A 19,419-nucleotide genomic window follows, 5' to 3' on the forward strand; every position below is an offset into this window, starting at 1 on the left:
CTGCCCCAGAAATCAGCACAAGGCCTCACAGATGTAGAGCCCCAATAAGTGCCCATTTCCTTTAAACTCTGGCTTAACACACAACACAGATAGTCATACTATGGTAAGAACATCTAGAGACACACCAGTTTCTGGAATAAGCTATGCGTTTTCACACTGGGATTCAAGCCATAGCCCTTCTTAGATCTGTTCCCTCTAAACCTATGAATTCTCAACCCTTTTAGGGGTTTCACAGGTCCTGTTCGCAGGAGTGGCCTAACGCCATAAGAAAACACAGATGCTTTAATTACTATTTGTAACAGTGGCAAAATTGCAGCTATGAGATAACAACCAAAATGATTTTATGTGTGGGGGTCACCACAACATGAGGGACTGTATTAAAGGGTCACAGCATTTGGGAGGGGGAGAGCCACTGCTCTAAGCCATCCCAATCTGTTCCACTACTGATCCTGTCTACTGCCCCAAGTCCCAAAGGCTGCTTGATCTCCTGCCATAGGAACCATTGGGATTCCCAGCTAGGAACTGCACATTTCCCTACAGTAATTAGCAAGAGAGTCAGGCTCTAGTGCCAGCACTTCTTCCTCTAACCAGCCTCAAAACACAGCCCTTGCTGGGTCTGGAGGAGAATGTCACACAGCATCTGTTGCTATCCAAGAAGGACAAATAGCGCCACAAGGAAGAGGTGAGAGGTGACAACCACAGACAGGCTGGGGAAAGAGAAAAATCTCTCTGTACTTCCCATTCTGGTGAGGGAGGTCCTCACGATAACCCCTCTAAAATCCTGGAGGTCAGACTTCAAGGATAGCCCTAAGGCTATCCAGTGTGTCTGCTGTTGTCCAGTGCCTAGGCTTTTCCCCAATTACCCACTACACTCAAGAGATTCCAGGTATACAAGTTAAAGAGCAGGGTCACCTAAGATGTCAGTAGGTCACCAACCCCTGGGGCATACAGATGTTTCAGTTCTTCCAGGCAGAACGCACTGAGTCATTCTGCCGCCAATTTCTATCCTGATCAGTGGAATTCTCTGGGAGAACCTGCTATGGACCAATAGAGGCTCTGCCTCTATTTTTTTTAACTTTTGAAATTTTATTCTTTTAAAAAAAAAAAAAAAAAAAAAACCTCTTTACTGAAAGGAGCTCACAAATTTAAAGTATCACACAGCCAAGTTAAGGTAGCCACTCAAACAAGCACTAATCCAGTCCCGAACTGTATCCATCTCAACAAACTTCTATATCGTTAAAACAGATAGGCTCTACCTCAAAGTTCAGAAGCTCTACGAGGTCAGCAGACCGGAGATGAAGAGGAGACAGGTCACTTTTAACCTTCAAATCCTTCCCACGTCTACTCAAGGAGGGAGAAGCCAAACGGGTGTCTGGATGACAGCCTCTGCTGGGTGTGGGTCATTACTCTGCCCTTGCTTTGCTAGCCCCAGGGAATGGTGGCTTTACCTGCCCTGCCTCTCTTCTTGCTCACCCATGACTCCTCTGAGCTTGGCACACTGCCACCTGTCTCTGCTGCCTGTTAGGGATGTCCTTGGGTGCAGACAGAGCTTCACAGGGAAGCAGGGCAACTCACTTTCACAAAGCCGACGCCTCAGCTTGCCACGGATCTTGTCAATGGCATTGAAGTCGGAAACATGGAAGACATGCGCAGACTTGGGTTCTGAAGCGATCTCATCCAGCTCCTCCTTTAATGCTGCACCCACACCAACAGCGAAAATGCGGATGCCGGCTGCATGGGCAGCTGCTGCAGCATCCAACACCAGATCTTGGCTACGGCCATCGGTCAGCAGGATAGCCACCTGCTTGAAGGCACGATTCCCAGGCCTGCCGCCTGCCTGGGCAGAGAAGCTACGGCTGGTGATATAACGCAGTGCATCGCCAGTGTTCGTGTTACCACCATGGTAGGTGATGCGCCTTGCTGCAGCCTTCACCTCCTCGCGGGAGCTGAAGTGGCCCAGTTCAAAGGCTGTAGTGGGCCGGTCACTGTAGCGCACAACCCCCACACGGGTGTGGCCAGGGCCCACCTCAAAGGTGTCTACCAGGTTGGCTACCCACTGGCGGACCTTCTCAAAGTCCTCCTTGCCCACACTGGAAGACGTGTCCAGGAGGAAGACCAGATCATACTGCACACTTTTGCAACCTGCACGGAGAGAGAAAGAGTAACGGAAGAATGAATGTTGGGAAACTTACAGATTTAGTTCCTTCCTTTAGACTTGACTCAGCAGCGCCTGCCTGCTCTACCTCTTGCTTCCATCCCACAGCAGGGTGAGGTGACAGAGTCACAGTGAGGACCAACTGAGGATGTGTGAGCCTATTTAAGTGATTTACATCCATGGGACGCCACTAAGTGCTAAGCTCTTTGCTTTAACTTCGGTTAAAAAGTGATAGCATTTTCCATTTGTGTGTGTGAGGGAGAGGAGGGAAGGGAGGAAGGGAGGGAGGGAGGGAGGGAGGGAGGGAGGGAGGGAGGGAGGGAGAGAGAGAGAGAGAGAGAGAGAGAGAGAGAGCAAGCAAACAAGTCTGTGTATGTGTGCAGAGGCCAAAGGACTTTGGATGTCTCCCTCTACAGTATTCTCAAAGGGTTCTGAGACAGGATCTCTCACTGAACCTGTTTTCTGGGGGTTGACTTGACTGCCTGCTGACTGACCTCCCATAGTCTTTCTGCCTCCCCGACCATGTATCCAGCTTTTAGGTGGGTGTTAGGGATGTGCCTGGCCTTATGGTCTATGGTCTACTTTCCCATACCTAACTGAATGGGAGAAGCAAGTTTCCAGGCTGGTTGTATGGATTTCCATGACTTCATAGAGTCCACAGCCTTGAGTATTTTACCATGAGAAACTGTATCAAATGTACATTTTTATGTAATTAAATATGCCTATGTAGAGTTCCAAAGTGCTTCATATGCTTATATTTTCTAAAAAATAGATTCTACATAAACTGTGTGATGTTTTTAATTAAACAAAATAAAACACTAATGTAATTTTTCCCCCTTAAAGAATACCTTAGTATAGGGTCTACCCATCCTTTCTGTAATTAGTCTGTTTGAAAAAGGGTGTTTTCTAAGCTTCACAGCGCTGCACAAACACAGACGAGCTACTGAGAAGCTTGTCTGAAATCCTCCAAAATGAGAGACTTGGAAAATCAGCAAGAGCCATACATGGGTACATACAAATGTGAGGGTCATAAAGAACATATTTTTGTGAAATATCAAGTTGATGAAAGTCAAAGACAGATGCTGCCCACCACAACATGAGGGAACGGACTTGTCTGCCAAATGGAGATTTAGAGATCTGTTGCACCATTTCAAGGGCCTCTCCAAGGAATTACCAGTCAATCAGCTGGAGATGTGGTGACTTAAGCCCAGAAAACTCATAAAATCGGGAAGAGATATATAAGAATTATCCAAGCAGCATGACTAATAAAGCCATATGAAGAGGCTGTAGCATTGCTCAGAGGAAATGATTGATATAGAAATCACTGGTGCTGGGTACATACACCACAGGGGCCAGAAGAGTGGGTGGGAAGGGAAGCTGCCCACCAGCAAGGGGGAGGGGTTTGGTGTGTGGGCTGCACTTCCCAACAGAGTTCAACATTGTGTGGGTATTGTACTTAGAGGGAGAGTCCTTCCTGCCTCTCCACCCCCTCTGTGTATATGTCCAAATTTTGCAGCAAACCTGAAGCATGAAGAGCTATGAAAGAAATATTAATTTTATTATTATATATGTTTTGCTATTTGTAAATTAGTAAAAAGCAAAACCCAGATTCACACACTCACTCACCCTCTCTCACCTCACAAAAACCCTCTACATAGGGCTGGAGAGATGGCTCAGTGGTTAGGAGCACTGGTTGCTCTTACAGAGGACCTGAGTTCAATTCCCAGCACCCACATCGTATCTCACGACAGTTTCTAACTCCAGTTCCAGAGGACTTGGCACCCTTGCACAGACAGGCAGGCAGAACACCAACGCACATAAAAATAAATCTTAAAAAAGAAACTTCTTAATACCCCCTCTTATAAAGTCTTCACACCATCATATTCTCTTACACACATTATTTCTTAGGCAGAGATCCAGTCTTTCAGTCTATCACACTCTCACATTCGCTCACACATTACTTTGCTCTCTCAGGCCTCGTTTGAACAGATGGTACTTGCACACACATCAACTGAAGGTCAGCTGCTACACTTGCTACATTGTGGACACTCTGGTACACTCAGTCACAAGCTGATTCATAGGATCACACCCTCAACTTGCACACACACATGAATGTTGAGCAACCCATCTCCAATTTCATGTCCCACCTGCACGCTGGGCCTGGCAGCCACCATCCCCTCCCCAAAGCAGTAGAATCCACAGAAAGTAGGCCAAAGGATTCCCTCTGGGGACAGCCACGGCTCTCCTGCTCTTGGAGACAGGCATATCTTGGTCAGGAAGAGATACTTCAGGAGTCTAGTGGAGCATTTCCTGTGTAGAAAAAGACACACCCTGAGAAGCACTGCAGAGCTGAAGGGTCAGAAGAAGAGAGGAATCCCACATGTAGGTGCTAGCCAGTCTCTATCCCTTAGCTTTTCCCTCCCCAGAGCCAACAGTGTAAACTTCTGAAAAGTGATGTCACGGAATCTGGCCAGTTCCTTTCCTGGGTCATTGATGAGGTCTGGATGCTGGGTGACCCACAGCTGTGCCCTTCCCAAATCTCTTCATTGGTACCATCCCAGTCCCCTAATTAGCATGACCCACAGACCTATTATGACCAGCCACCCCGATCTCACAAGCCCAGTAGGCTCAAGATGGTGGCTGTGGACTGTCAAGGAGTTTCCGACAGATACCATGTCTGCAGCAGACCTTCCTCTATGGAGAATGCTTCCCTCTGCCAAAATGCCATACTTACCAAAAGCCGTGGAGGAACTCTGCCCACTCTTCCCCCAGACATGACCCTCCATATGGCTGGGAGCCACCATCAGCAGTGTCCAGTGAACAATGACCTCCCTTTCTTTTAGCAATAGGCTGTCATTTCATCCACTTGCCTCCCTGGCCCTCCTACCACCATATCATGCTTGGGGCTGACAAACTGGGGCAAGAGTTTCCATCTTGTATGCATGCACGGCCAGTACCTATGATTGGAGTAGCAAATAAGAATCTTCCAAGTGACCCATTCCCCAAATTTAAATAGAAGGGAATTTTTCTTAATGTTGCAAATAATAGAAGAATATATTTCCAGAGTTTGGACTAGTAAACAAGAAGGCATCAAGCAGGAAGCAAGAGAATGAGTTGAGAGCAAGTGCATTGTTTGTTTTTAAGATACTGGTGGGATTCAGGTTTGTGAACAAATTGTGAACATCACAATTTGCTCAGTGTGACAAACAGAGAGATCTCTTGTCTGTTGCCTCCCAATGAGTACCTCTCCCCCCCCCCCCCCCCACACACACACAAAGGCGCATACATGTGCTATAAACCTAAACCTTGGGTCCACAGAAGAACAGCCATGCCCATCTCACCCCAGCCACACAAAGTGTACTGGCTGGTTTTGTGTGTCAACTTGACACAAGCCAGAGTCATCAGAGAGAAAGGAACCTCAGCTGAGGGAATGCCTCCATGAGATCCAGCCATAAGGCATTTTTTTCTCAATTAGTAATCAATGGGTGGGCCCAGCCCATTGTGGGTGGTGCCATTCCTTGGCTGGTGGTCCTGTGTTCTATAAAAAAGCAAGATGAGCAAATGTAAAGTAAGGCAGTAAGCAGCATCCCTCCATGGTTTCTGCATTAGTCCCTGCCTCTGGGATCCTGACCTGTTTGGGTTTCTGCCCTGATTTCCTTCAATCATGTACAGCAATATGGAAGCATGAGCTAAATAAACCCTTTCTCTCCAACTTGCTTTTGGGTCATGGTGCTTTGTCACAGCAATAGAAACCCTAACAAAGACACAAAGTTAATAGTAGTTTCCAGGACAACCCATCATCCCGTTGCTCTGAAATTTGCACCACCCACCCTAGGATTCTGTCTCTAGCTTGGCTTCAGGAATGGAAGGAAGCCTTTATGATTTCTGTAGGTCCTCATATCTTACAGGTAGGCATGGTCACCTAATCTACAAAGGACCTTGCTAACATCAGCTATCCTTTTAGCAATGGTAGAGCCAAGATCACACACACACACTGAAAACAGCAAGAAAGTATTCTGAGATTCATCCCCATGAATACTAAGTCCAGGATTTTAGTCAGCCTTTTGGTAGAAATGGGGACAAGTCAGGGACATGCCTGAGCCTCAAGCCAAAACTTCCTCCTAGTCCCTATATTCACCAAACTACAACATATGACAAGATGTCAACATACCAATTTTCAGATGCATATCACCAAAGTGATGTGATCTAGAAACTGTATGCCAATGGCTAAGGGATACTGTTTATCACCACAATTTATTCAAGGGAGATAGATCATCCCAGTTCTGCTCACAAATCACAACTCTTCCTACATCTTCTCTAACCCTCTATAGAGCTAAAGGCTTACACCTGGAGGGCCCCTCCTCAAACCCTGTACTTCCCTGTCAAATTAGTGGCAAGTTGAAACTGGTTATATCCCCATGTGAGTTTTAAGCATGGTTGATTCTGTGGGGTCTGACATTGAGCCATGCTGCAACCATCTACCCATTGATGTTAAAGGGCCTCTTTAAGTGTGAGGAAAAGGTCTTAGTAGCCCTGGTACTAGTGTGAAATCAGCAAAAAAGTAACAGTTAATGCTGATAGGTGAGGGGAAAGAAGAAAGCAAGGCAAGGTGGGAAAAGGGTAGGGAGAGAGGGAAGGAGGAAACAAAGGAGGAATGAAGAAGGAGTTAATTCAGCTGCCACAGGAGAAAGCTGCGCACAGAGGCTGGGGTTGGCCAGGAGACAGGATCATCCAGGCCATTCTGTATGGACACGGCAGCACCCAAAGCTTATCTTTAGTTCCTTTATAGTAAAGATATCCCCAGTGCCTGACACTGATGGTAAGGAGGGCTACTTGCCTGTTCCTGTGAGTGAACTCTTTTCCATTGCTCCAGTTTATTTAATCCGCAGGACCAGGCTGTGCGCTGGCACCACGAGCTCCCTCCGCCATCTAGGTAAAGAGCTACAGCATGGAGGGATGACAGCCTCATGATTACCTGTGGGGATGTTTAGATCTGGACCCTGAAGTCAAGCCTACTGGCCAGGCCCAGGCCACTGCCATTCTCCCTTCCATGCCAGGGATGTATCTTAAGAAGTCTTGTCTACTCCAAACTTCTCAAATGGTCTTAAATCTTTGTAATGCCTACTCTGGGTCATAAATTTGTCTAGGAAACTACTGAGCAAACTTCAGTACCTCATTCTTGTGAATGTACAATGTTTTTCCCACAGTGTGGTCATAGGGAATGCCCGGAAAGCCCTATGCATTTTATAAAGACCCTAACACAAGTTCCCAAATTACTTTCCAGAAGAGTTTCGTCAGCTCTCCGCAGCACATGACCCCCCCCCCCCCATCCCAACACAATCAGCAGCAGTGCCGAGGGGTCGTCCTCTTCAGTCTTTTCCAGCTCAAATGCGATAGGTGGTTTCTTGTTTTCTATGCATATCTTTGGTCCATGAGGTTTGTTATTCAAATGTTTTTGCCCATTCTGCATATTCAAATGTCCATTTCTCCTTTTGTTTGGATTGTGTGTGTATGTATATATGCTGTGGCAGATGTGAGTATTAAATTGTGTTTGGGGATGTACTCACCCATGCATGCACCTACGGAGGCCAGAGGTCTGTGCTGTATGTATAAATGTATGTATGTATGTATGCATGTATGTATGTATGTATGTATGTATGTATGTATAGGCTGAGTCTCTCACTGACTGGGCATTCTCTAGTTTCAGCTAGACTAGTTCTCACGTTCCTACTACCTCTGCCTCACCCCAGGATAGTGAGAATTTTGGTTTCCTTAAAACCTCAGGTATGTTATGTGAAAACGTTTTTTGTTTTAATCCTGGTGTGGGACACAGGGCTGCTTCAGATTGTCCACAGCAGCTGACTATTTGCCTCATTCAGGCTCTGGGAGGGGCGTGATCTTTCCCAGCTACAGACGGTTTAATTCAGAGAACTCTTTAGAGAGTATGCATGGGAGATCCCCAAGAGACTCAGCAGTGGCTGCTCCCCCTGTTGACGCCCCTACAGCTGCTAGCTCGTTTATTATTACTAGTTAACTGGGCTGCTGGATATCCTGATGATGGCGATTGGATTTGCCCCAAGGAACCATGGGAAGTAGCATATAGAGGTCCACACCCCTTTTCTCCTCTAACCTTCTGTCTCTCCTACTTGGTGTTGGGGTGTTAGAAGGGATTGAGTTGGTGAATGATGGTAGATATAAAAGAACCCAAATAAACTGTCTAAACAAATTACACCTACACCCCAGTGCTGCAGTTTCAGACACATGCCACTATATACGGCTTTTCTGTGGGTTCTGGAGTCTGAACTTGGATCCTCATGCTTGCACAGAAAGCATGTTACCCGCTGATCCATGTTCCCAGCCTGTACATGCCTGTTTAAAAACATTGTAAAGCCACCATCTGTATAAAGAAGGGGGCTTATAGATTTTTAGCATTGGTATGTTCATTCAATAAATCTTCCTTACTCCTGTTACATGCCTAGGACAGGTATGTAAAGCACACAGAGTCACCCTGGCAAGTCCTCATTGACTTCTGGGATCTAATACGATGCCAGGACAGGACAGGGCATGGCAGTGAGCACAGGAAGAAGAAAGCCCAGGGAGTAATGGGAGCACAGGCAAGCAGATAGTGTATGTGGCTATCACCTGGATATTTGGGGAAAGGTCAGACTTCCAGAGCTTTTGCCAAGTTGAGTTTGGAAAGCTGAGCAGGAAGTCAAGCAAACGTATACAAGGCAGGTGACAACTCTAAACAAGAAGAACATCATCCTCTGGCCTCAGAGGGTGGCAGGGTACTTAGTATTCCTGTGGAGAAAGTTTCTTCTCAGGACCAGCGAATTAACTCTATAATCCGGGTTCTACCACCTTTAGGGTAATGTGGTATGCCTTGTCTCAAAGCACAGAAGGCAACTTCACAAGTGCCTGAGCTATGCAGGATCTGAATAATGAATGGCACATGGAAAACATCAAGAGGCAGATGCAGGATCAAAAGGAAAAGTGCTATACCTAACGGAACAAGCAGGGCAGTCATGGTTCTGGGCTCAGGGAGTCAGAGGGGTCAAGGAGGAAAGGAACATGGGAATGAACATGTCTGCAAGGTGCCCAGCTCTTCCATCCTTCATTGACTTATGGATACAGGAACTGTCTGCCATGTCTATATTGTTGCCCAGGATCCAGAACAGTTCCAAGCAATGCTGTGCACCTCCATAAATACTAACTTTATGGATGGATGATCAAAGGCCAATATCAATCCCAATTTATATCTTACTATCTTGAAGTTAGTAGTGGCAAGGAGTCATTTGTCAGATGAATAGTGATGTCATCAGAGAGCCATGAACTTAGATGGTTAGCCACCATTTATTATGGGCCATAAGTCAGACATTTTGTCTCTGGTGTGATCTCCTGTGGCCTCTCAAGCCAGGCTCTATCATTTTTGTGAGGGAAAGGAAGAGACTAGGATGGAGAAAAGGTACCACTTTCCCAGGTCAGGAGAGAACTGAGGGGGCAGACTGGGATTTGAACCTACACCACCTCTGGATTGAGCCATACTCTATCATCTCCATAGATGGAGGAAGATCCAATAGCAGCAACCTTCTAGTGATTACATTGGAGGACATACAAAAGATGGTGGACAGGTAGATAAAGTGGTAGCATATACCCTTACCCAATATTTGTCATAACTCATAAAATGTGATAATTTCCCTGACTGGGGAAGCTAGGCATCATCCACATTATGTTCTTTAACTTTTCAGAATTCTTAATGCATACCTTTCCCAGTGCACACAGGAGAAATAAGGATGCATTTCTTTATGAAGAATCTATGGAGTAAAGGAGAAGCAGGCTTATTTGTATGAGTTACTGAAGTATCAACGCCATGACCAAATGCAATTTACGTCAGGAACATAATTCGACAAAGAACAAAATCTGATGTAAGTATCATATCAATAGAAAGAAGGGAAGGGAAAATACATGACCCCTACTGGCACCAAACAAACAAACAAACAACAACAACAACAAAAAAAACAAAGACATGTTGTGACTCAGGCCAATATATATCTCTTCGACATACAAGCACCTACTCCATTAATGAGGATCATAATGGGATTCCTCGAGATAATAATGGCCAAATCCGGACTCATACAGTCAACACCATACTTAATGGCAAAATGTTGACTGTTTTTCCTTTAAGGTCAAAAACAATACAAGAATCCCTGCCACACAACTGTATTCAACATGGTGCCAGAACAATTCGGCATGAAAATAAAAAAATAATAAAGGGTATCCAATCTGGAAAAAAAGAACTCAAAGTTCCCAAATCTAGAGATGGTATATTATCTGCACAAATACTAGAGAAGCCACAAAACCATTAGAACTGATAAATCCATCAAAGTCATGAAACGAAAAATTGACACTCCAGCACTGTCTTTGTGACTGATCCAAAAAGGGGTGTTATAAACCCCATGGAGAAGAACATCAAGAAAGATAAAACACCTAGAACAACTGCACCCACAGGAGTGTAAGAACTGTACACATAACACTACAAAAACTTTGAAAAAAACTAGCTAAGGTTTCAGTCAGTGTGGAGGAATTCATGTCATCACTTAAGAGATTGACAGTTCTCTCTGCGGTGATGAAATGGCTTCAAAAGCATTATAGATGTGTATATATCTTCTATATAACATATGCACAAATATAGAAACAAAAAATATAAAAAGGTCTTCTGTTCCTTCAACCCTTCACCAAGACTCAAAATGACACTGAGAAAGAAGAGATAAAATTTTAAGAGACAGAGGATGGAAAACAGCACTGTGAAATGCCGTCTTCTGGACATGATGTGGTTTACCAAACTCATAAACTCATAGTAGCTATGTTTTCCTGAATATGACCTGTATAAAAATCAAGCCAGCCAAACTTCTGACATAGATGACAGAGGAGTTCTTGAGGATACACCCTTTACTGAGGAACTATTGACAACTGAGAGCATGCAAGAGAGAGAGTCATTCTTTGAGGGTATATCCAGAGTAGGCTTCCTTTGCTCAAATGGATGGCCCCACACCCAAGCATATATGGACAGTACTAACTAAACTTAGTAGAATATACTTGTAATAAAATAAGAGGGAATGAAGTTGGGAGGGGCATGTGCCAGGGTGGAAACCAGGAGACTCAGAGAGAATGGGTAATGGATGAGAGACCCTATTCTCTTGCAAACATGTATGAGGTTATCAAATAATACAATACAAGTATTTTAATTACATGTCCATTTCCCTGCCCTCTCTACTGGGATTTTTGTCTATCTGGAGCTTGTGGGGATCTTGTGCATACTGTAGCAATCACTGTGAGTACATGTGTGCACCTGCTCTGTTGTGTTTGGAAAATATTGTTATCCACAGTTATTAGCATTTCATACCTGCTGGGGGGGTCCATTTATTTAATGACATGACCCTTAGTGGGATGACCACACACTAGTCCCCAAACTAGCTGAGCAACACAAATGGGACTCAATGGAGAAAGGTAAAAGTAGTGAAGAAGAAAAAGAGAAGGAGGAGGAAGAAGAGGAGGAGGGGGAGAAGGAGGAGGAGGAGGAAATGGCTAGCAGCAGCACAGAAGAGGAGGAGGAAGAGTAAGAAGAAGAAGGAAGAGGAGGAGAAGGGGGAAGAGGAGAAGATGAAAAGAAAGAGGAAAAGGTAGAGGAGGAAGAGAAGGAGGAGGAAGAAGAGGAAGAGGAGGAGGAAGATGAGAAAAGGAGGAGGAAGACAAGGAGGGGGAGGAGGAGGAAGAGGAGGAGGAGGAAGAAGATGAAGAGGAGGAGGAGGGGAAATCATCCTAAAGTTGAGTGGGAAGAAATGGAAGGGTTGAGAGACAGTAAATGTTTGGAAATACAGTGAGTAAAAATATACTGTAAAAAAATCTGAAACACTAAAACAAAATTTAAGGTCAAAAATAATAAATAAAATAGGAAGCAAATATTTTAAAATAAATTAATATAAAGATGTTCACATCACAATTCTTCTGAATGTGTTGTCTCCACAGCAAGTGGAAAACACAATGTAGGTGAAATATAGGTTGGTGGTCACTCTACGGTTTAATATAGAAATTAACATGAATTGTTTTTCTGACTGGGTTCATTATCTTCATGACAGTCTTTCTAGATGAAAGAAGAAGGCAACCCAGAACCATGTATACAGCAGGCAAAGAAGGACAAAACTGGCCACCAGTGGCCATGAACTAAGGAATTCAGAGGGCCTCCTTAATGCTAATAGAATGGTAAGGCTTCTAGAAGCTGATATTTTAAGAGAAGGGATTCTGCCCTGGAACATTCTGGAAGAAGGCAGTGTCCCCACACTTCTTCCCAGGAAGACTCACTGTTGAAGAGAAGTCATCTCAGTTGCCTTGAGGCGCTAGGCATAGGTCAGATTTTACAGCAAGGTCTGCTCACATCCCAGCATGGTCACTCTCCCAGAGCCTATATGTGCCAGAGGAAAGAACAGGGTCCTCCTTTGGAAATATTGTAATCCTGAGACTTGGCAAGAGGTCACCAAAGATGGCAGAGGTTCTAGTAGTTCCACTGGCCATGAAGGCAGACACACTGACATAAGGGAAAATAATGGGCAGCAGGTTCTACAATGCCACAGTGACATCACTGCCTGGGCACTGTCTGGATCCCAGCACCCTATATGGAGGCTGAAAGATGCTCAGTGCCATAAAGAGAGAGCTATGCTGCCCAGGGCTCTGTGGAAAGTAAGGTATAACTTACAGGAGTCACAAATAGGGACTCTCATCAGAGGGCTCAAAGCCATACTTAGCAGAAAGCTAGGATGAGAGAATGAGCCAGATATAGACATAAATCCCAGGCCTGCTTGTTCCTGACACACAGAACCTAAAGTGTCCCCAAGCAAAGGCTGGCACTGGTGAACATGGTCTATTATAAAGACATTACATGCTTCTGTCTCCACCCATGCCGAGGGTGGGCATCTCCATTTTCCAACTAACTACCCTGACTATCAACTCCCTCATGACACACTTGTACAATGTACTATCATCTCTGCTTTACTGGTGATGCAAGTATATAGTGTAGAAACTGCCCCAAGCACACACCACTAGTAAGGACCATGCTGGATCTGGGGTCAGGTCTCAGTGATAACAAAGATGTATACTTCCCACCACTAACCATTATATAGTACGTCATGCTCACTAAACTCTGATGACCATTCTAAAGGTTTCATATATAACAACCATTCTGTGTGAACAATAGGCATGCCATACTCATTTTCAGAGTCGGAAACAGAATAACCAAAGACCAGCAATTTTAATGACTTCAACCCCAGGATAAGTGCAGTCCACCTAAGAATCTTCTGGCAGAATCCTGCCCCTTTCAGTATCCAGAGTATGTCTAGAGCAAAATTACTGCAAAGGAGGAGAAGATATACAACTAAAGAATCTAATCACAAGTCAAACCATGCAGTTCCCAATTTACAGTAAGCGAAGGATTGGGATTTCAGAAGTAAAGGTGCGGGTGTTTGGAGAAAGACTTCTGAGTAAGATAGTTGAGGGGAAAGAGTACCTTCTTGTTTGGTTCTTAGCTGACAGTAATTGGTTTAATGGTATTAAACCAACCTTGCACACTTGGGATAAGCTCAAGTGTCTGCGCATAATTTTTTCCTTGTTGGATTTGATTAAGGTTCACGGAGGAGTTTTATATCTAAATTCGTGAATGATATTAGTCTGTCGTCTTGCTTTGTCCTAACATTTTTGTGTGTCTTGGATCTTCAAATAATTCTGTCTTCATAGTGTGAGTTAGTATCTCTCTGCTCATTTTTTTCCAAATAGTAGGGCATGAAAAAAAAATAATAACCCTAATAAGCGGAGTGCTCCCTAGATGTTCACAAAGGGGAATGTGGCATGGAATCCAAGCTGTGTTCTTCAGGGACCAAATTAGCAGTTCCTGTCCTCTTGTATATCAGAAGAGAACCATCTCTGTTCCAGAATGGTGGCATGAGTTATGGGCAGGGATTTCTGCAAAGCAGGGATCTGATAGAACTGAAGAAATGGGAGATTTCACATAGATCTCCACCCTCCCCATCTCACCTTAGGTGACAGCGCAGTGGGTAGGGACAACCATTGTGCCAGTTCCCTCCCACTTGGCTTTGATCTATTTCCAAGGGCTGGCGGCCAAGTTGGAATGACGTAGGCCACACCAATGGCCCTGGGAGGCAGAGCACTGCCATTAGTTACCCAAAAGTCCAGCAATTAATTTAGTGAGCTGAGTTCCTTCCACTAGCCAGTCCATTGCCATAGTAACCAACATTCCTTATCCAGGGACCCAGACAAGGGAGAAGAAAGACAAATACTGGGTAGAAACCAATTTAGAGAAAGAAAATGAGATTTGGCATACTACTAGGGCAGCCTAGGCAGAGTCCATGCTGCTGAGGGTGGGACCAGGGTGTCATAGAGTACCACTGCTGTGTTGCTGGGTGATGAGCTGTGTTCTGGGCAGAAATATGGCTAGAATATAAAGTCATGATGTGGCAGGACTGACACTGAGATGTGTCTTCCTTTATAACACAACCCAGCTCTAAGCCCCTAGCCCAGACTTGCTAAACTTTTTATGATGCAAAGTCTATTGTTAGGTCAGAGATGGCAGATTAATTCTAAGCAGTTTCCAGTCCAATGGGGCTCCCAGAAGCCAGGCAAGACCCTAGATTTAAAACTAAGGTCTATGTGGATTGGTACCTATCTTCATTCCTCAACACATACACACTAAGGATGGTCTCTATGTCAGGACAACTGTCATTGACACTATTGGTCTGTCCACTAGAAGCTCGCAAAGTCATGAAGTCGGTCTATCAGGACTCATGTTCAAATCCCTGGCTGCCTCAGGAGTATGCAAACCAGTCTCTCAGCATCTTTGAACAGCTCTTTCATGCATCCAGCTGGGGTAAACTATACCTCTCTCAGGCATGTTGTGCTTCATTACATAGCTAGAAAGCTTTAAATGCACCAGGCCAAGGAGAATCTCCAGGGCACTGCACTGTTTTTCTCCCATCCTTAGTTGTATCACCCATAAAATGAGAACAATGTCTCTACTTTTGAGATCTGGGGAGTCAATAATGTAAGATAATGAAAGTGTGACTTTCATGAAGTAGAATAATACCATTACAGTCTCAACTGGCTATTCACACAGCCAAGTCACCTGACCCACACCATTGTTGATTCCACAGGGTACCAGTGATAGTATTGCTCCCATCTCTGACTTAATCATATGCTAAATGGATATCAAGAGCACCACATGCCTTGTTTCTGATGCCCCAAAGGTACAGACAGACAGCAATGAGGTGACATGTATCCATACGATCCCTGCTCTGATTAGGGAAGATACCAAGTCATGGGTACTGAGAGTATAAGCTTCAAAGTCAGGCCCAGGAGGACAAGGGTAGTCGAGCCTGGGAAGACATGCTGGGAGTAAGCAGAGGGGCAACAGCTACTTCACAAACAGTATCTCCTGCTTGTGATTGGTCAGACAGTATGCAGAATACAAGAGTTTGAAGGAGGGGCTGAGAAAATGATAAAAGATCAGACTAGAGGAAAAAATGGGATTCGGGGAAGGGAGAGGCACTCAGAGGTGAGAAAATAACACGAGCAAAGGAAGCCCAGAGACTTGTTCTATAGACACCAAGGGCCTAGACTTGACTAGGAGTCCAAACATGGGTCTGCCCGTGTTTTCTTGCATGGCAGTGGCCTCTACTAATGAGAATTCAGAAACTGTACCTACAAAGACAAATTAAAGGCACCAATGAGGAGGCCACAATCATATCGGAAAGGAGATGGATGGATGCCAAGAGTGTTCCCTAAGACAGCCACTGCCCCAGCTGTGGATTCTGTGGTATCAAATGACTGAACCAACAATAGGGACACATAGAGAGAAGAGCACCCAAAAGAGAAGCTATGTTCAGCTTGAGCCTCTGGAAGCCAGTTCATAAGAGCTGGGCAGTGATGGCGCATGCCTTTAATCCCAGCACTTGGGAGGCAGAAGCAGGTAGATTTCTGAGCTCAAGGCCAGCCTGGTCTACAGAGTGAGTTCCAGGACAGCCAAGGCTACACAGAGAAACCCTGTCTTGAAAAACAACAACAACAAAAAGAAAACAGAATGGTGAGTTCAGGCTCGGCCCACTGAGATAGCTATAGGAGAGGCTGCAGTCAGGTAGCTATTTTGGTCAGAAAGGCAAATGGAGCTGGAGATACTTCTGAAGAGTGAAGAGGGTGAAGAAGGAAGAAGGTGCAAGGGGTATCTGTTCAGATGCAGACAACCACAGTGCCCCGTCTCTGAGGCCATCAACAGTTTCAGGAATCAGGCCACAGTATCGCTCTATGTTGGGTTTTCTTCCCCAGCCTAATATTTTCCAGTGATTCTCATGATAGAAAACTCAGGATGGTATATGTGTATATTTTAAATAATTAGGGTTCTTTGTTTGTTTGTTTGTTTGTTTTTGTAATATCAGCAAGGTCCAAGGAGCTAAACATATATCCCTGCCTTGGTAACAAAATGACTGTCTGTCAAAACCACGAGGCCCATTCTTTCACAGAATGTTGCTCAAAATAGCAATGATACTGCTATCCATATACCTCCAAATGGCTAGTGACAGAAAGAATAAGAACAATTACAACTTGGTAGAGAAACTGGCTCAGCGGATAAAAACATTACAAATTTTCAAACTGTCTTCAACTAATTTTTAAAGGCATACTCATGCAATTATTTCAACGATCAATAAAAACCTTTTGAGACAAATGAAAAAAAATAGCAAATAATTAGAATATGTAGTTCGTTTATGATGGTATACACCTGTAGACTCAGAAATAGTGTCAAGAGAAGTTTTTCAAGTTTGAAGCCTGTCAGGACCACACAGCAAGACACAGTCTCTAACAAAAACAAAACCAAAACAAGATATGGTCCCTCAGTGGATACCTACTCCTATCCCTCAGGTGCTAGGCTGTGTCCTGCCTCACCACTGGAGTGCCTGGATCGCCACCAGCTTGCCACTCAGTGGAGGCAGACCACAATCTGTAATGGGGGTCCTCAGTCTGTGTTTTCCTGGGTGAAAAACAGTGGAATCTGGGATGATTGCTGTCGTTCCCAACCTCCTGTGTACTCAGGAGCCACAGGCATACTTCTGGGAGTCAGGAATGGGGTCCCTAGTCTGTGTTTCCCCTCAGGTTGTCCGCACACCAGGTAGAAAAGGGAAGACAGAGCCCGGAATGGGGAATAAAGTATGGTTTTGGGTGAGTGCCAAGACTATGGAGGGGCTGAAAGAGAGAAGACCTTCTCCTGGGGGTCTAGGTAAGGCTCTCTACAACGAAGCAGCTCCCTCCATGGCGATTTTTGATGAAAAGATGGTCCATGCTTGTGCAAATGCTTTATTTGATGGTAGATGAGAATTCATACACTTTACTCTGGGTGAGCCAGGGATTAAAAACCTTTTGTAGGAAGGAATGCCCAGGAAGGGAAGCTCATTTGCTGAACGCTTGGGGTCTATCTAGACACCTCATTAGCATAGAGAACGCTGGGATTTTATGCCATGTGACTGATTGCCATGGTCCTCTCAGTGGGGTGTCATGGTTATGTCTTGCAGAGCAGGCAGAGGCTTCATTTATCTTTTATTTACAATTTTTTAACAATGTAATAAAATGTTTGATAAACCAAATTAAATGGTATATACACATATCCTCATATTTATACCTATTGCAATCTCAAGTTCATACAATAATTTTCTTTTAAACAAAACACTGTGAATGGGAATCACATCTGGGTGCTAGCTCACCCTGTTCTGTTTTTATAGTTGTTTGGGGTTTTATCAACAGTGTGAAACAGAAAGGAAGCTAGAATCCAGGTTGAGGCATAGAAGGAAGGAAATATTCTCTATATGCTGTGATTCTTCTGTGGCAGGCATTTGTCCATGTAATAACTCCCTTGATGAATGGAATCCCCGCAGAGTCCCTGGGGTCAAGCTTTGTCCCCACAGTCCAGCCTCTGAGGTCAATCTGTGTCCCTGCAGTCCAGCTCATTGGCCACAAAACAAACTTCAATGACAACTCAGTAAAATATCATTGAAAGCAATCCACTTTGATTCAAATATTTGCAGATTCAGCAAATGAATGGAATTTGAATAAGATTATCTCTTCAGTCTAGCAACATACAGCTGAAGTACAGTGTGTGTCTTATGTCACATGGGCTGCTATAACAAACTAAGAGGCTTAAGTCTATAGTACTGGCATCTGGAAATCCCAAATCAAGGTACCAACAGACATGGTATCTGCTGAGGGTCACTGCCTGACTCATAGTTAGCTATCTCCTCCCTGTGTCTGACATGACAGAAGGCATGGGGAGCCCCTCTGGTCTTTCATAAGGTTAATTTTGAAAGGACAACATAAACCCCATTTGTCTCCATTTAAGGACCCTGTCTGTCTCCATTTAAGGACCAGGTTTGATTTCGAAAACAAAGGCTGTAAGATACCAGCTCCAAGAACAGACCCTAAGTCCCAGAAACTAGGCCATAAGACATCAGCTCCAGGGACAGACCATAAAATCCAGAACAAGATCATAAAACCCCCTCCCAAACAACAGCCTGGAGATAACCACAAGAATGGGGAAATATCTTATCCCAGGATGGGTCGTCTGTGCTGGGAAGCCCTATCTCATCCTGTAGCTAAGTGTTCATGAGACAGGAATGCAGACTACTAGCCACCTGTGACCCCTCTCATACCCACCAATGAAATATTTACATTACCTAATCCTTCTAGAGAGTTCCCCCAGTTCCCTTTAAGAAGAGCTGTGTGCCTTTGTCTGGGGTCACCATTTTAGAGAATGTTTGACCTCCACATGTTGGATGCTTCTGCATAATAAATGCCCTTTATTTTTGTATACTATCTGAGCCTTCCTTCCGCAATTTTCGGACCCTTACAAATTTAATTCATTCAAGAGAGTCCTAACTTCACAGCACAGTACCCCCCAATGGCCTCATTTCCAAATACCATGACACCTACATTTTGAAAGTTAGAGTTCAGCATATAATTGAGGGGGGAGACAAATCCAGAGCACTAAAGGAGGAACCCATTAGCCTACCTCCACCAAATTAGATAGAACAATGGCTTAGCATTGCCTGAGATGGGAGGGCAGACAGCTCCCTTCACAGAGTATAGGATTAATGTTCCTGCTGCAACTGGCTAACAGCAAGTCCTTGTTGAACTCCAAGTGCTGAGGAAGTCATGGGATATGG

General features: G+C 44.6%; 1 protein-coding gene across 5 annotated transcripts in view; it reads right to left on the minus strand.

Annotated features, from left to right (window-relative positions):
• The window catches only part of Col22a1 (collagen type XXII alpha 1 chain), a 235,361-nt gene that overhangs the window by 205,913 nt on the left and 10,029 nt on the right, over positions 1–19,419 (minus strand). For 4 of the 5 annotated variants that reach the window (XM_076911446.1, XM_034516770.2, XM_076911444.1 and 1 more), the window contains 2 exons: positions 4,303–4,465; positions 1,576–2,142 (listed from right to left, as the gene is read on the minus strand). In XM_076911446.1, the coding sequence (XP_076767561.1) occupies positions 1,576–2,142; positions 4,303–4,420 (685 nt within the window). In that variant the 5' untranslated portion in view covers positions 4,421–4,465. Of the gene's footprint in view, positions 1–1,575; positions 2,143–4,302; positions 4,466–9,919; positions 9,970–19,419 lie in introns of all 5 variants that reach the window. The other variant, XM_076911443.1, reaches the window with a different exon arrangement.

This window comes from Arvicanthis niloticus, chromosome 13 (assembly GCF_011762505.2).
Source record: "Arvicanthis niloticus isolate mArvNil1 chromosome 13, mArvNil1.pat.X, whole genome shotgun sequence".
In the NCBI taxonomy this organism is placed as follows: domain Eukaryota; kingdom Metazoa; phylum Chordata; class Mammalia; order Rodentia; family Muridae; genus Arvicanthis; species Arvicanthis niloticus.